Source organism: Zeus faber, assembly GCF_960531495.2.
Source record: "Zeus faber genome assembly, chromosome: 9".
Lineage (NCBI taxonomy): Eukaryota > Metazoa > Chordata > Actinopteri > Zeiformes > Zeidae > Zeus > Zeus faber.
The window spans coordinates 2,865,835-2,881,564 of record NC_137197.1 but is presented as its reverse complement, the minus strand read 5'-3'; the positions used below and the strand labels follow the sequence as shown (position 1 = coordinate 2,881,564).

The 15,730-nt window shown below is 43.9% G+C and overlaps 1 protein-coding gene across 1 annotated transcript in view; it reads left to right on the top strand.

Moving 5' to 3' along the window:
• Positions 1-15,386, top strand: part of usp16 (ubiquitin specific peptidase 16) — a 17,507-nt gene extending 2,121 nt beyond the window's left edge. Inside the window, exons 5-18 of the mRNA XM_080007317.1 lie at positions 380-585; positions 1,764-1,859; positions 2,006-2,136; positions 2,222-2,309; positions 7,532-7,613; positions 7,693-7,784; positions 7,880-7,933; positions 8,007-8,174; positions 8,752-9,084; positions 9,127-9,394; positions 9,505-9,599; positions 12,120-12,206; positions 12,312-12,462; positions 14,067-15,386. Of these exons, the coding sequence (XP_079863443.1) occupies positions 380-585; positions 1,764-1,859; positions 2,006-2,136; positions 2,222-2,309; positions 7,532-7,613; positions 7,693-7,784; positions 7,880-7,933; positions 8,007-8,174; positions 8,752-9,084; positions 9,127-9,394; positions 9,505-9,599; positions 12,120-12,206; positions 12,312-12,462; positions 14,067-14,224 (2,009 nt within the window). The 3' untranslated portion in view covers positions 14,225-15,386. The remainder of the gene's footprint in view (positions 1-379; positions 586-1,763; positions 1,860-2,005; positions 2,137-2,221; positions 2,310-7,531; positions 7,614-7,692; positions 7,785-7,879; positions 7,934-8,006; positions 8,175-8,751; positions 9,085-9,126; positions 9,395-9,504; positions 9,600-12,119; positions 12,207-12,311; positions 12,463-14,066) is intronic.
• The last annotated feature ends 344 nt before the right edge of the window (positions 15,387-15,730 follow it).

The window sequence follows — 15,730 nt, the reverse complement described above, 5'->3', positions numbered from 1 at the left end:
GATATCCAACATGTCAGATATTAGAGCAAAGCACCTAAATTCCCCGATTTTTTGACACATGGAAGCATGTTAGATGTTTCTAATAGAAAAAAGTGGATTGCATGTCAATTATATTCTAATGATCCCAAACTAGCGTTCTACATTCAGTCAAAGCTGTTTAGTAAGGATGCACAGATATCAGTCTTGTGCCCGAACACATACAACCAGTATTGAAAAGTTTGTATTGTTCCACAGCCATCTTTATCATCATTGTATGATACATTTTCAATTTGATGGTTTGAATGTAACGATATCACTTCATATCATTTAAATGATAAAAGAAAACGCAGTCATTAAATAGGAACAGAAAAATCAGCCATGTTCTATCTGGTTGTTGTAGAGGCCAAGACTGAGGAAAGTGCATTGGAAGAAGAACAGATGACAGAGGACATCGAGGACAAAGAGAACAAGGAAAATCAAAAGAAAAAGGCCAAGAAAGAGAATTTGGTGAAGGGGCAGAAAACGCCTGCAGGGGGCGGCAGCTCGCTCCCAGTGAAAGGACTGAGCAACCTGGGGAACACATGCTTCTTCAACGCAGTCATCCAGGTAGGAACGCACCCGTTACACAAATAAACACCCTCAACTGTGGTTGATTATTTAATTTTCAATTGCAAACCTCAGATTTTATGATACAACAGACATATTTTATATAATATCATATATATATATATCATCAATATCATATATTTTATATAATTATCATATTTTAGTAAATTTCCACCAAAATAAATGCAGGGGAATTCAATACAATAGCCAACAATCAACATAAGGGATGCTAGAAATGGATTAATAAGTAATCGATTGCCGGGTATTTTCCTTCCTGCATTTGATGGATACCTCAATATGGATAATTTGATATTTGGGGGTGACAATTTTTGCTTTCATAAGATATTTACAAACAATAAATATCTGAGAACAAATCATTAGTCATGTGGATATTATGACCATTCATTAGAACAGATAGAACAGCCTATGTAATTCAGAAAACTGCATTACTTTACTGTAACGCAGCTTAAAGACAACATTTAACTACACCAACAATTTACTACACCAACATTTAACTACCTCATCATTTAACTACATCATCATTTAACTACATCATTAACTACACCAACATTTAACTACATCATCATTTAATAACATCTTCATTTAACTACATCATTAACTACATCAACATTTAACTACATCATTTACTACATCAACATTTGACTACATCATTAACTACATCAACATTTAACTACATCATGAACTACATCAACATTTAACTACATCATTTACTACATCAACATTTGACTACATCATTAACTACATCAACATTTGACTACATCATTAACTACATCAACATTTAACTACATCATTAACTACATCAACATTTGACCACATCATCATGTTACAATAACCAAAATTGAGCGATACCCTAGATATCCAGACGTTATCTAGTCTCCCATCACAATATTGATATAATAATGATATAATGCCCAGCCCTAATATGTATATCAGTAAGTATCCATCTTTTAAAAAGGCTGCTTCTTTGGTACTAGTTCTCTTACTGTGTACAACTGAACATCCAAAACCCTTGTGGATATTTTTAACTTGATTTCACTGCTTTTTTTTTTTTTTTTTTTGCTGTTAACGCTTGTGATTTGAATGTTGAGTCGGCTGAGTCATATCAATGAATAGTTTACAACACTATAAATGACGAATATTACCCTTGTTCCTCCCAGAACCTCTCTCAAACACAGCTGTTAAGGCGGATTATCACCAAAACCATAGAGGAGAAGACCAGTGTGAGCATTTCACCGGGGGCGTCGTCAGACTTGGTAGGTGTTCATTTCTCTGCTCTTCCCTCCTCAGCAGATGCACAGCGGACGTTTTCTGGATAAATACAGATGTATACTTGCAGGCCGGGCATTCTATTGATTTTATTTTTTGTTTTATTTTATTTTTTCCACATATGAATTCACAGGAACCCATTGACGTCCACTTAGAGCAGCCTGGATCTCTCACCTTGGCGATGAGTCAGCTCCTCAGCGAGATCGAGGAATCCAAAAAGTCAGTCCTGACGCCGCAGGAGCTTTTCAAGCAAGTTTGTAAGAAGTGAGTCGAGCTTCCCGGCACGCTGAGTGTTATGCTGCCAGTGTGTTGAGTGCCTGCTAATGCAGCCTTGTATTTCCCCTGCCAGGGCTGCCAGGTTCAAAGGCTTTCAGCAGCAAGACAGCCAGGAGCTGCTGCGCTACCTGCTGGACGGGATGCGAGCGGAGGAGATCAAAGTACACCCCCTTCCCTCCTTCCCTCCTTCCTTTGGTCCCTTGTTCCCTCATTCCTTGACTCGGAAATATAGCGGTGGAATAAAGTACAACTCTTCCAAATAAATACAACTAGAGTCCATGTAACGCAGCCCACACTTTACACTAAATACTGCTGTATCCATGTTAATAGTTACACCGATCAGCCACAATATTAAATCCATCTGCCTTATACTGTGTAGCTCCCCCTCATGTCGCCAAAACAGCTCTGACCCATTGAGGCATGGACTCCACAAGACCCCTGAAGGTGTCCATGTTCCTCAAACCATTCCTGAGCAGTGTTTGCAGTGTGGCAGGACGCATTGTCCTGCTGAACGAGGCCACCGCCATCAGGGAATACTGTTGCCCTGAAGGGGTGAACTGGGTCGACAACAATGTTTAGGAAGGTGGTTCGTGTCAAAGTAACATCCGCATGAATGCCAGGACCCAAGGTTTCCCAGCAGAACATTGTCCAGAGCATCACACTGCCCCTGCTGGCTTGTCTTCTTCCCATAATGCGTCCTGGTGCCATCTCTTCCCCAGGTAAGCAACGCACACGCACCCGCCCATCTGCAGGATGTAGAAGAAAAGGTGATTCATCAGGCCGGACCACCTTGCTCCATGGTCCGGTTGTGACGCTCACGTGTCCATTGTAGGTGCTTTCAGGGGTGGACAGGGGTCAGCATGGACACTGACTGCTCCCATACGCAGCAAGCTGCCATGCACCGTGTGTTCTACACCTTTCTATCATAGCAACATTCACTGTTTCAACACCTTGTTCTACAGTAGTTCTTCTGTGGCATCGAACCAGATGGGCTACACTTCGCTGCGCACGCACACTGCACCCGCCCACCTGGCACTAGGGCTGCAGGAATGAAGTTCGAATAGAATTTGAATATTACAAAAAAAAACAACAATAAAGTACACTTTGCTCCCCACATGCATCAATGAGCCTTGGGCCCCATGACCCTGTCTCCGGTTCACCGGTTGTCCTTCCATGGAGCACTTTTGGTAGGTACTAACTAGGGCCCAATGATTAATCAAATTCAATCCAACGGCGCAATTTAACAGAATGCAATTGTCAAATCTGAAAAGTCTGCGATTAAAACAATCACAATACACAATCTAACCAATAGGGCTGAACAGCTGTACATGTTGCACTCCTGCTTTCAAGTCTCTGTGTCTGGTATGTTCAGTCTCAGACGCCTGCCTGAAATACAAACCTGCTTCTGTGGAACTGTAAGCTCCACCAGGATGCTGCTTCCTGCCTGGGACGTGTCATTTCCTCCCAGGTTCCAGCCTCAGGAACAGGCTGACTGTAGTCTTCCAACTGTGGTGTCGGCGATGGCCGGGTTTATTTCCCACTTTCATCGCCACATCTTCCGAATTAATGGACATTCTGGTCAGAGGTGCACTCTCCCTTGTACACACAGTGAAACGCTGGAGGACAGGGAAGCGTGCCGATCGGTCTCTGCTGATGCGGACTTGGCACCATGACCGGAAATATTTCACTCTTTGTGTTCACTGTGCAACAAACTGGATGAACTTATATTGAACTTTATTGTTGTTTTTTTTTGTAATATTCAAATTCTATTCGAACTTCATTCCTGCAGCCCTAGTGCCAGGTGGGCGGGTGCAGTGTGCGTGCGCAGCGAAGTGTAGCCCATCTGGTTCGACACAGAAGAACTACTGCAGCACAGAGTGGTGAAACTGTGAATGTTGCTATGATAGAAAGGTGTAGAACACACAGTGCATGGCAGCTTGCTGCAGTTGGGAGCGCATAGTGTCCATGCTGACCCCTGTCCTGATCCACGGGGGCCCCACCTCCAACTTCCAGGACTTAAAGGATCTGCTGCTTACGTCTTGGTGCCAGATACCACAGGACACCTTCAGAGTCTGGTGGAGTCACTGCCTTCACTGGTTACAGCTGTTTTTGGGGACACGAGGGGAGCGTGCGTGTGTGCGTGCGTGTATTATATACATACAGTACTGTACAAAAGTTTAAGGCACTTTTGGAAAAAATGCTGTAAAGTGAGGGTGCTTTCAAAAATAGTTTTTATTCTAAATTAACGACCTACAATGTGCAGTGAAAAGAACCTGAATCAAATCAATATTTGGTGTGACCACCCTATAAAACGGGATCCATTCTCCTAGGTCCACTTGTGCAGTTTTTTAAGGTACTTGGCAGGTTGGTTGTTCCAAGCGTCTTGGAGAACATGCCACAGTTCTTCTGTGTATTGAGGCTCAGGTCTCAACTCCTTCTGCCTCATCATGTGATCCCAGACTGACTGGACGATGTTGAGATCGGGGCTCTGTGGGGGCCCCAGACTGACTGGACGATGTTGAGATCAGGGCTCTGTGGGGGCCCCAGACTGACTGGACAATGTTGAGATCAGGGCTCTGTGTGGGCCCCAGACTGACTGGACGATGTTGAGATCAGGGCTCTGTGGGGGCCCCAGACTGACTGGACGATGTTGAGATCGGGGCTCTGTGGGGGCCCCAGACTGACTGGACGATGTTGAGATCAGGGCTCTGTGGGGGCCCCAGACTGACTGGACGATGTTGAGATCAGGGCTCTGTGTGGGCCCCAGACTGACTGGACGATGTTGAGATCAGGGCTCTGTGGGGGGCCCAGACTGACTAGACGATGTTGAGATCAGGGCTCTGTGGGGGCCCTAGACTGACTAGACGATGTTGAGATCAGGGCTCTGTGGGGGCCCCAGACTGACTGGACGATGTTGAGATCAGGGCTCTGTGGGGGCCCCAGACTGACTGGACGGTGTTGGGATCAGGGCTCTGTGGGGGCCTAGCCATCTGTTGCTGTTCTTTTTTTAGATGAAGGTAGTTCCTTATGCCTGCATATTTGGGCTCGTTGCCACGCAACAGATACAGTGGGGCAAAAAAGTATTTAGTCAGCCACCAATTGTGCAAGTTCTCCCACTTAAAAAGATGAGAGAGGCCTGTAATTTTCATCATAGGTATACCTCAACTATGAGAGACAGAATGGGGGGAAATCCAGGAAATCACATTGTAGGATTTTTAATGAATTAATTGGTAAATTCCTCGGTAAAATAAGTATTTGGTCACCTACAAACAAGCAAGATTTCTGGCTTTCACAGACCTGTAACTTTTTCTTTAAGAGGCTCCTCTGTCCTCCACTCCTTACCTGTATTAATGGCACCTGTTTGAACTCGTTATCAGTATAAAAGACACCTGTCCACAACCTCAAACAGTCACACTCCAAACTCCACTATGGCCAAGACCAAAGAGCTGTCAAAGGACACCAGAAACAAAACTGTAGACCTGCACCAGGCTGGGAAGACTGAATCTGCAATAGGTAAGCAGCTTGTTGTGAAGAAATCAACTGTGGGAGGAATTATTAGAAAATGGAAGACATACAAGACCACTGATAATCTCCCTCAATCTGGGGCACCACGCAAGATCTCACCCCGTGGGGTCAAATGACCGTATGTGTATGTATGTGACAAATAATCTCTTGAACTTGAACTTGATCACAAGAACGGTGAGCAAACATCCCAGAACCACACGGGGGGACCTAGTGAATGACCTGCAGAGAGCTGGGACCAAAGTAACAAAGGCTACCATCAGTAACACACTACACCGCCAGGGACTCAAATCCTGCAGTGTCAGACGTGTCCCCCTGCTTAAGCCAGTACATGTCCAGGCCCATCTGAAGTTTTCTAGAGAGCATCTGGATGATCCAGAAGAGGATTGGGAGAATGTCATATGGTCAGATGAAACCAAAATATAACTTTTTGGTAAAAACTCAACTTGTCGTGTTTGGAGGAGACAGAAAGCTGAGTTCCATCCAAAGAACACCATACCTACTGTGAAGCATGGGGGTGGAAACATCATGCTTCGGGGCTGTTTTTCTGCAAAGGGACCAGGACGACTGATCCGTGTAAAGGAAAGAATGAATGGGGCCATGTATCGTGAGATTTTGAGTGAAAACCTCCTTCCATCAGCAAGGGCATTGAAGATGAAACGTGGCTGGGTCTTTCAGCATGACAATGATCCCAAACACAACGCCCGGGCAACGAAGGAGCGGCTTCGTAAGAAGCATTTCAAGGTCCTGGAGTGGCCTAGCCAGTCTCCAGATCTCAACCCCATAGAAAATCTTTGGAGGGAGTTGAAAGTCCGTGTTGCCCAGCGACAGCCCCAAAACATCACTGCTCTAGAAGAGATCTGCATGGAGGAATGGGCCAAAATACCAGCAACAGTGTGTGAAAACCTTGTGAAGACTTACAGAAAACCTTTGACCTCTGTCATTGCAAACAAAGGGTATATAACAAAGTATTGAAATGAACTTTTGTTATTGACCAAATACTTATTTTCCACCATAATTTGCAAATAAATTCTTTAAAAATCAGACAATGTGATTTTCTGGATTTTTTTTTCTCATTCTGTCTCTCATAGTTGAGGTGAACCTATGATGCAAATAACAGGCCTCTCTCATCTTTTTAAGTGGGAGAACTTGCACAATTGGTGGCTGACTAAGTACTTTTTTGCCCCACTGTATATTGATACTCATAGAGAATATGTGTTGCTGTGTGTGCAAGCGCATATAGCGCTTGCACACACAGCAACACTGTGATTTGGCAACAACCTCATGTTTTATTCAGAAGTAGAGGTTCTAGCTGCTCAAACTTCTGTTTGTTTTTTCTCAGTTTTTCACAAAATATGGCATACATTTGTCAGAACCCTCTTTACAACTCCTGCCTTGAGGCATAGTTTGTTGTTGCAGAACACAAGCGCACACTGTACAATCTGCTTTGAACAGAAAATGCAGAATAATGAGGGGGCGGGAAGAAAGCATGTGTCGTAACTGTTGATCCCATTTTGTTGTTTTAATGTGTTTAGTCGATCTCTTGTTTGTGTTTCACTTATTGTGATTATCTTCTGTTTAAAAAAAAAAAAGCAATCATTAAAGATCAAAGCATATGAAGGAAAAAAGGAGAGCAGAAAATGCTCAATTGGGAGAGTGGGATGTCTGAGTGGATTTTTCCATCTTATTTTACGTACTGGGACATGCACACATCTCGCTCCGTTTGTATAAAGTTTAACTTGGTGGCATGCTCGCACCAAACTGCACGGAAAGAAACATCAAATGAATGTCAGTGCAAATTATGGACCAATACATTTGTTCTTGTATTTTTATTGGTGTGTTTTTTTGTTTTTATATACAGAGAGTGAATTCTGGGATGTTGGAGGCGTTAAAGCAATCTGGCAAAAGCGTAGATGGCGACCAGTCAAAAACATTAATTAAAGGTAAATATGTCATGTCTCTTTTTTAACTTTATTGTGATTTGTTTGTGTGAGATTGACATTGAAGTGAATCTGTTTCCAGAGTATGAGAAAAATGGACTTCCAAAAAACTTTGTGGATCAAGTTTTTGGCGGGGAGTTGAGCAGCACGGTCATGTGTCAGCAGTGCAAAACGGTATGAGCCGCACGCACCACCTGTGGAAGATAATTCTTAAATGCTGTCGTAAAAATGCATTAATATAAATATGATATCACTCTGGTCTCCCACAGGTGTCATTAGTCACAGAAATGTTTCTGGATCTTTCTCTCCCGGTGTCTGATGAGGTATGGCACTTTTTAGGATTAAATGGGGTTAAACCATTACCTTGTTGACAAACATTCCTGTTGGTGTTTGAAGGCTTACAGAAAAAAGAACCAGAAAAAGGGATTTCCGAAGACGAGGGACTTGAGCGAGGACGGTCGGAACAGCCCTGTTGGCACCAAGGAAAGTGACTGTGTTCCCCTCGGGGCAGGAAACAAGTACCAGCAGAAGAAAGCCAAGAGGCAGGCCAAGAAACAGGCAAAGGTATTGATTTATTTATTTATTCATCGAAGGTTTGACAGTTTCGAAGTTATTGATGGGTTGAAAAACCGGAAAAGAATATACACTGTGCATTGAACTTGTGTTCTTGAATCGTATATATTTCAATGAGGATGTGATGTCCAATGTAACAAATAAAATAAATACTCTACATAACAACAACCTAGTTGTGTAAAGGGAACACAATTAAGTTATTTTAGACGGATTGAGCCCACTTAACTTCCCTTCCGTTTCATTATTTAGTAGGTATTGAAGGTATAAATGCAATCTTCTCTTGATTTCAATGAGGATAATACTGCAGTTAGCGTTTATAATGAGAAGGGTTAGTTATGGTTGTCACCACTCAAATGAAAATTTTACAAGTTACCGTTAAAACAAGAGCTTGACATGTAAAGTTGGAAAATGTCAACAGCATACGGTGGTGGGTGTGGAGTGGATATATTGCCGAAGGGGGCATCATGGATAACTATTAAATAAATTAAAATGCATGGAAAGCATATTATAATATCCAGTGATGATCAGATGACCCTGTCCTAGCCATACCCGTTTCTGATGCCCACAGAGTCAGAAGAGGCTGCAGAAGTTTGAGGTCAAGGCCACTCTGGACACTCTCTTAACTGGGAGCCCCTCTGGGACCCCCCAGGCAGAGTGTCCAGACCCCTCCGGGACCCCCCAGGCAGAGTGTCCAGACCCAGAGGAGGACATGGGGAACACTGATGTCGGGGCTCAGGAGGAGGAGAGCTCCCTAACAGTACCAAGCGGGGAGGTGGAGGACGGGGACTCCATGGCTGCGTCTGCGGTCAGTAACCGCTTCACAGTCCTGTCCGAGGGCCAGAGCTCAAAGAATGGTGACCCAGAAGACGTGAAAATGTCTGCCTTGGACCAGGAGGAGGAGGAGGAGGAGGAGGAGGAGGAGGAGGAGGAGAAGGAGGAGGTGGAGCTGGCCGGCGAAATGGAGAACATGTCTCTGAAGGACAGCACGTGGGAGGGTGACGCCCCTGTGGAGGCCAAGGAGTACACAGTGGTTACCCAGGACCCGGAGCTGGCCTTCCAGGCGCTGGCCCAGAGGACGGTGCCCGAGAACCAGGAGTGCTCGGTGCAGTCCTGCCTGTTCCATTTCACCAAGGTGGAGAACCTGACCCAGAACAATAGCCTGCTCTGCATCACCTGCACAAAGCGCCAGGCTACCAAGAGCTCCTCTGAAGGTAAGGCAGCTGAACCGCCGGCCGTAAGGCTGAGTGAATGAAAACATTTTTACAAAGCCAAAGGATTTAACACAGCGGTTCATAACGATGTCAATGTTTCTAACTTTCAGGGCCCAAGAAGAATGTTTACACCGACGCCCTTAAGCAGATGCTGATCTCTTCACCTCCACCGGTTCTCACCCTTCACCTGAAGAGGTTTCAACAGGTCAGACAGATAAAGTGTAATAACTTAATATCATTATAAAAACACTGACGCCACTAAGAGCCACATGCGAGGCCACACATTTCAAAGTTCACGGTCCTTCCTACATTTTGTATTCAGACCCTCTGGGATTCCAAGGAGATCTTTATCATTGTTGCATCCAAAAATTATTCATTTTTGCAGCAATTTTTCTTTAACATTTTCAATTTAGAATGTTGTGTATATGTTTTTCTCAGTCAAAATAATGATAATTGCAAATAAAAGAAAAAATACTTTTATTTCTATGACCAATGAAGAAAGACCTGTCGTCAAGGCCAATGCAGTTTCCTAGAGGACTGTGAAGTAAATTGTTAATGAAGATGCATCTTTGTGCGATTCAAAACCTAAATGCTGTCGTTTTGTGACAAATGTGCATTTTAGGGCTTTGCCCTGAAAGTCAATGACTCGAGTCATCAGTCGGCAACTCATCAGTCGACTGATGATTCGTCAAGTTTAGCGTTATGCACAGTGTGCATTACAATAACAGGATAAAACAGATAGAAGCTCATAAAAATGCAAAAGAATAACATTTAAATGAGGAATTATAAATAATCAAATACTGTTGTGCTCAAAAGTTTACACTGGGAGAATTTATGATTTCTTGGCCATTCTTCAGAGAATATGAATGATAACACAAAAACCTTTCTTCCACTCATGGTTAATGGTTGGGTGAAGCTATTTATTGGCAAACAACTGTGTTTACTCTTTTTAAATCAAAATGACAAAAGAAAGTACCCAAATGACCCCGATCAAAAGTTGACATACCCCAGTTGTTAATACCGTGTATTGCCCCCTTTAACATCAATGACAGCTTGAAGTATTTTGTGGTAGTTGTGGATGAGGTTCTTTATTTTCTCAGATGACAAAGCTGCCCATTCTTCTTGGCAAAAAGCCTCCAGTTCCTGTAAGTTCTTGGGCTGTCTTGCATGAACTGCACGTTTGAGATCTCCCCAGAGTGGCTCAATGATATAGAGGTCAGGAGACTGAGATGGCCACTCCAGAACCTTTGTTCTGCTGTAGCCAATGACAGGTCGACTTGGCCTTGTGTTTTGGATCATTGTCATGTTGGAATGTCCAAAAATGTCCCATGTGCAGCTTCCGGGCTGATGAGTGCAAGTTTTTCTCCAGTATTTTCTGATAACATGCTGCATTCATCTTGCCATCACTTGTGGCCAAGTTTTCTGTGCCTTTGTAGCTCACACATCCCCAAAACATCAGTGATCCACCTCCGTGTTTCACAGTAGGAATGGTGCTCCTTTCATCATAGGCCTGGTTGACTCCTCTCCAAATGTAACGTTTATGGTTGTGGCCAAAAAGTTAAATTTTGGGCTCCAAACTTTGTTCCAGAAGTTTTGAGGCTTGTCTCTGTGCTGTTTGGCGTAATGTAAGCGGGATACTTTGTGACGTTTGCGCAGAAATGGCTTTCTTCTGGCGACTCGACCATGCAGCCCATTTTTCTTCAAGTGCCTCCTTATTGTGCATCTTGAAACGGCCACACCACAATTTTTCAGAGAGTCCTGTATTTCCGCTGAAGTTATTTGTGGGTTTTTCTTTGCATCTCGAACAATTTTCTTTCCAATTTTCCAACAGAATCCCTCATTTTCCACTTCTTAATCAGCGTTTGAACACTGCTGATTGGCATTCTCAGTTCCTTGGATATCTTTTTATACCCTTTTCCTGTTTTATGCAGTTCAATTACCTTTTCTCGCAGATCCTTTGACAATTCTTTTGCTTTCCCCATGACTCAGAATCCAAAAATATCTGTGCAGCACTGGATGAAAGATGCAATGGTCTGTCAGAAGCCCAGAAACTCACTGACCTTTTATACAAGCACAGTAATTACAAACAAACAGGTCACAGGTAGGGATGGGAACCTTGATGAGCCATTCAAACCTTTTTTGTCAACTTTTGTGCATGTTATCAGGTCAAAGTCACTGGGGTATGTCAACTGTTGATCAGGGTCATTTGGGTACTTTCTTTTGTCATTTTGATTTAAAAAGAGTAAACACAGTTGTTTGCCAATTAATAGCTTCACCCAACCATTAACCATGAGTGGAAGAAAGGTTTTTGTGTTATCATTCATATTCTCTGAAGAATGGCCAAGAAATCATAAATTCTCCCAGTGTAAACTTTTGAGCACAACTGTATTTATTTTATATGTTTGAAGTGCCTGGACACGAACACGGGAGCCGCGCCCGTGTCTCCAAATAAAACTACTAAAAATAGTTTGGGGACAGTGCACGGAGGAAGGGGGCACCACTCGTAGGGATGTCAAGATTTTAACGGTACTTCTACTTTTACCGATACTTCTTATCAATCCGATACTTTAACCCTACTCTTATCGGTTCTATTTTTATTTTTTAAGAGAGAACCTATTACGCCCCATTACTACCCATTCCGCAGAGAGAGGGGGCGATCTGAGCTGGCTGTGCGTTTGTATTATTGTGTTATTAGTCGTCACTCATCCTTGCTGCTCTTCTCCAGACTGGCTACAGTGTGTGTAAGATGAACAGACACGTCCAGTTCCCTCAGGTTTTGGACCTGGCGCCGTTCTGTGCGTTGAGATGCAAGGTGAGGATCAGGCTGCATTGCACTGTGTGTACAGAGTTGTTATGGTATTTTAGAATAACTGTACCGGTCAGACCTCCCGGGGCTAAGGACCTGTGTCCCTCGCAGGGCCTGGCGGAGGGGGAGACGCAGGTTCTCTACGGCCTCTACGGCGTGGTGGAGCACAGCGGAACCATGCGATCGGGACATTACACCGCCTACGTCAAAGCACAGCCTCCGCCCCCCACAGCCTCAACCAACGGACTGGCAGGACCCGGAGGTGAGAGTCAGAAGACGAAATACGCATAATCCAGACGCAGTGAGATTCAATCGTTGTGGCACATGGAGCACAGTATGCACGGCTCGAGGACGATTCGTTCATCGTGAGCAAATCTTTTAAATCGCTCTGTAACAGACACGAGAGTCGTAAGTTTGTTTGTGTAAGGAGTAAATGAATGTTGAAAAAAAGAGAATGCATTTGTCATAATGCATTTTGAATGTGACTGATTCACACTTTACATTCCACCAAAATAAATAACTTTGACCGAATTAAATTAAATTCCCAATTCGGATGCTGAACAGACTCTTCGATTCTCGTTCATCGTTGCAGGAAGTCGTCCCCTGCTCACCGTGCTTGGGATGCGCCGATCCGATAATCTGTATCAGTCCGATACCCGCCAAATCACAGGATGGGATATTGGGGAGGAGAAGTAGAATCCAATCCATTAACCTAAACCATCATGTAAATGCTGAATTAAACTTTGAGGGACAAGCGTAAAGAATCTAACCGCTGGGGATGCACAAGCCAGTGTATCATCAGTGCCGGTCCCAAGCCCGGATGAATAGAGAGGGTTGCGTCAGGAAGGGCATCCGGCGTCAAAACCATGCCAAATCAAACATGAGGACAACAAATCTGATTTCCATACTGGATCGGTGGAGGCCCGGGTTAACGACGACCGCCAACTGGTGCCAGCGCAAATTGTGCTACTGTCGACCAAAGAAGAAGAAGAGGGAGAAGGCGTGTCTGGAGACAGCAGGAGAGGAAGGAGGGAAGGAGAGTAGAGTTGAGAGTAGGAACTTTGAACGTTGGCACTATGAAGGGTAAGGAGAGAGAGCTGGCTGACATGATGGAGAGAAGGAAGGTAGATGTACTAGGTGTACAAGAGACCAGGTGGAAGGGGAGTAAGGCCAGGAGTATCGGAGCCGGATACAAACTGTTCTACCCTGGAGTGGATGGCAGGAGAAACGGGGTAGGGATGGTCTTGAAGGAAGAACATGTCGAGACTGTTTTGGAGGTGACGAGAGTGTCGGACAGAGATGAGCATGAAGCTGGACATTGATGAGGTGATAATGAATGTGGTCAGTGCGTACGCTCCTCAAGTTGAGTGTGAGATGGAAGAGAAAGAAGAATTCTTTAGTGAGTTGGATGTAGTGGTGGAGAGCGTCCCCAAGGGAGAGAGAGAGGTCGTTGGAGCAGATCTCAATGGGCATGTTGGCGAACACCTTGAGTCATATTGTGGGCCGTCTATTCCTTCCTTGAGGGGAGTAGAATGTTTGTTTCACAGTTTGAGCATAATGTTTTAAAGGTGGCTAGGTTAAGCAAATGGCCTCCAGACAAATGTTTTAATAACGGGTTATTTTAGTTCAAGAGAGGGAAAAAGATCGGTATCGCCCGAATATTCCAGGTTGCGGTATCGGACATGAAAAAGTGACGTGGATCCATCCAGAAAAATGTAACCACTCTTTTTACTGAGTGACCCGTCAAGAGTCAAATCACCAAAAGGAGCCAAACTTTTCATCGCTCGTTCACACATGTATTTCTAGCTTTCAGGTTGTGGTTGGACCACCCATGACATAATATTTTAAATGCCCCCCGTAATACAGGTGACACAGCGCCACCTAGAGGATCCTGGTTCCACATCAGTGACAGCAGCGTTCAGCCTGTGACTGAGAACAAGGTGCAGAGCTCCCAGGCCTACCTCCTGTTCTACGAGCGGATCCCTCTGGGGGAGGGGGTGCGCGCCACACTGAGGGAGTCCTAACGACGCTGCTTCACAGATCTCAACTTGAACCGACCGACGCCTCATTCTATCAACCTCCTAACTAGTGCTGTGACACGGGTGATAATTAACAGGAACAAATGTGTGATTGATGCAAGAATAAACATTTCAACTTTTTTTTTTTTTTTTTTTTTTTTTACATTTTCTCTACCCGTCATGACGATGGTGGAGAATCGTGGATTGTTCACTATTTGTAATTTCCACCAGGAAAAAGGATTTGCAGCTGATAGTTGCTGCTGGAAGTTTATGGAGTTACTTTTGTGTCTTTATTATGCAATCAAACAGAATAGATTTGTGAGCAAAGCTCTCCAGACTGCAATCAAAAAATGTTAAATTGAAAGTCAAATAAATTAGTGATACAAAATGTATTCATGTGAATTGAAAACCTTTGTCTGCAAATCCAAAAGTTGTGCTCGCTGTCGGGCTGAACCTGGTGGGCGGGACCTACGCTGAAAAGATGTAAGATACGTTTCTATTGGCCAGTCTCGATCGGAGTGACAGCTTGGCAACATCCACAGTTTGTAAACGAGAGATGGCGTTTAGAAGTCCATGGAGTCTCGATGGGCTTCAATAATAATGGTTTTAATTGATATTTTGCCTTTCAAGGGACCCAAGCTCTCTAGACACACGCACATAGTGGATCATAGATTTGAGCGGCGGCGACATACACGCGTCAGCGTCCTCATGATCTGGAGCATCCACCCCAACTCATCGACATTAACCTAACATACACGCCTCCTGACGGAGGGAGGAAACCCACCCACACACAGGGAGAAACTCCACCCGGAAAGGACCCGGGATGGCCGGAGTTGTGTCCCAGGACCCATCTTTCTGCGTAGGCCCACGAGATTCAGAGCAAGCAAAACTTTTTGATTTGCATGAATACATTTTTAATCACAAATTTGTTTTACTTGCAGTAAAACATTTTTTGGTTTCAGTGTGGAAGGTTTTTCTCTCAAACCTGTTTGCTGCATAATAAAGACACAAAACTAACTCCATAGAAATGAAGTTCTTCACATTGAGTGGAGCAGGCTGTTCATTAATTTGGGTTGTTTGGTTTCAAACAAACGACGGGCAACCACGCCAGAAAAGAACGGGCAGATAATATTTATATCTGCATTTTTATATTGCTGTCGTTTAATTAAATGCTTGAATTTAAATGGCTCCTTGTTGTTGGGAAAGCGTATTGAAAATGCCAAGGTAGAAACGCTGCATACTGTTCCTAATACGAAGTGACATTTAATCAGGAATCTATTGCTCTGATGACAAAACAAGAAAAACAATTCAAAGCGTTGGTGCCTGTTTTCACACTTTGAGTTGGGTCCACGCAGAAGGTACCTTCAGTACCCCAGAGTCAGGGAACTGTACTGATCATTTATTCAATCTGGGGGGAAATTGCAGTGACACAGCAACTCACATCCAAAAAGTCAATCATAAAAAAAGCAATAGAATAAGAATATAAAGAGAAAATGGCAATATATAGAGAAG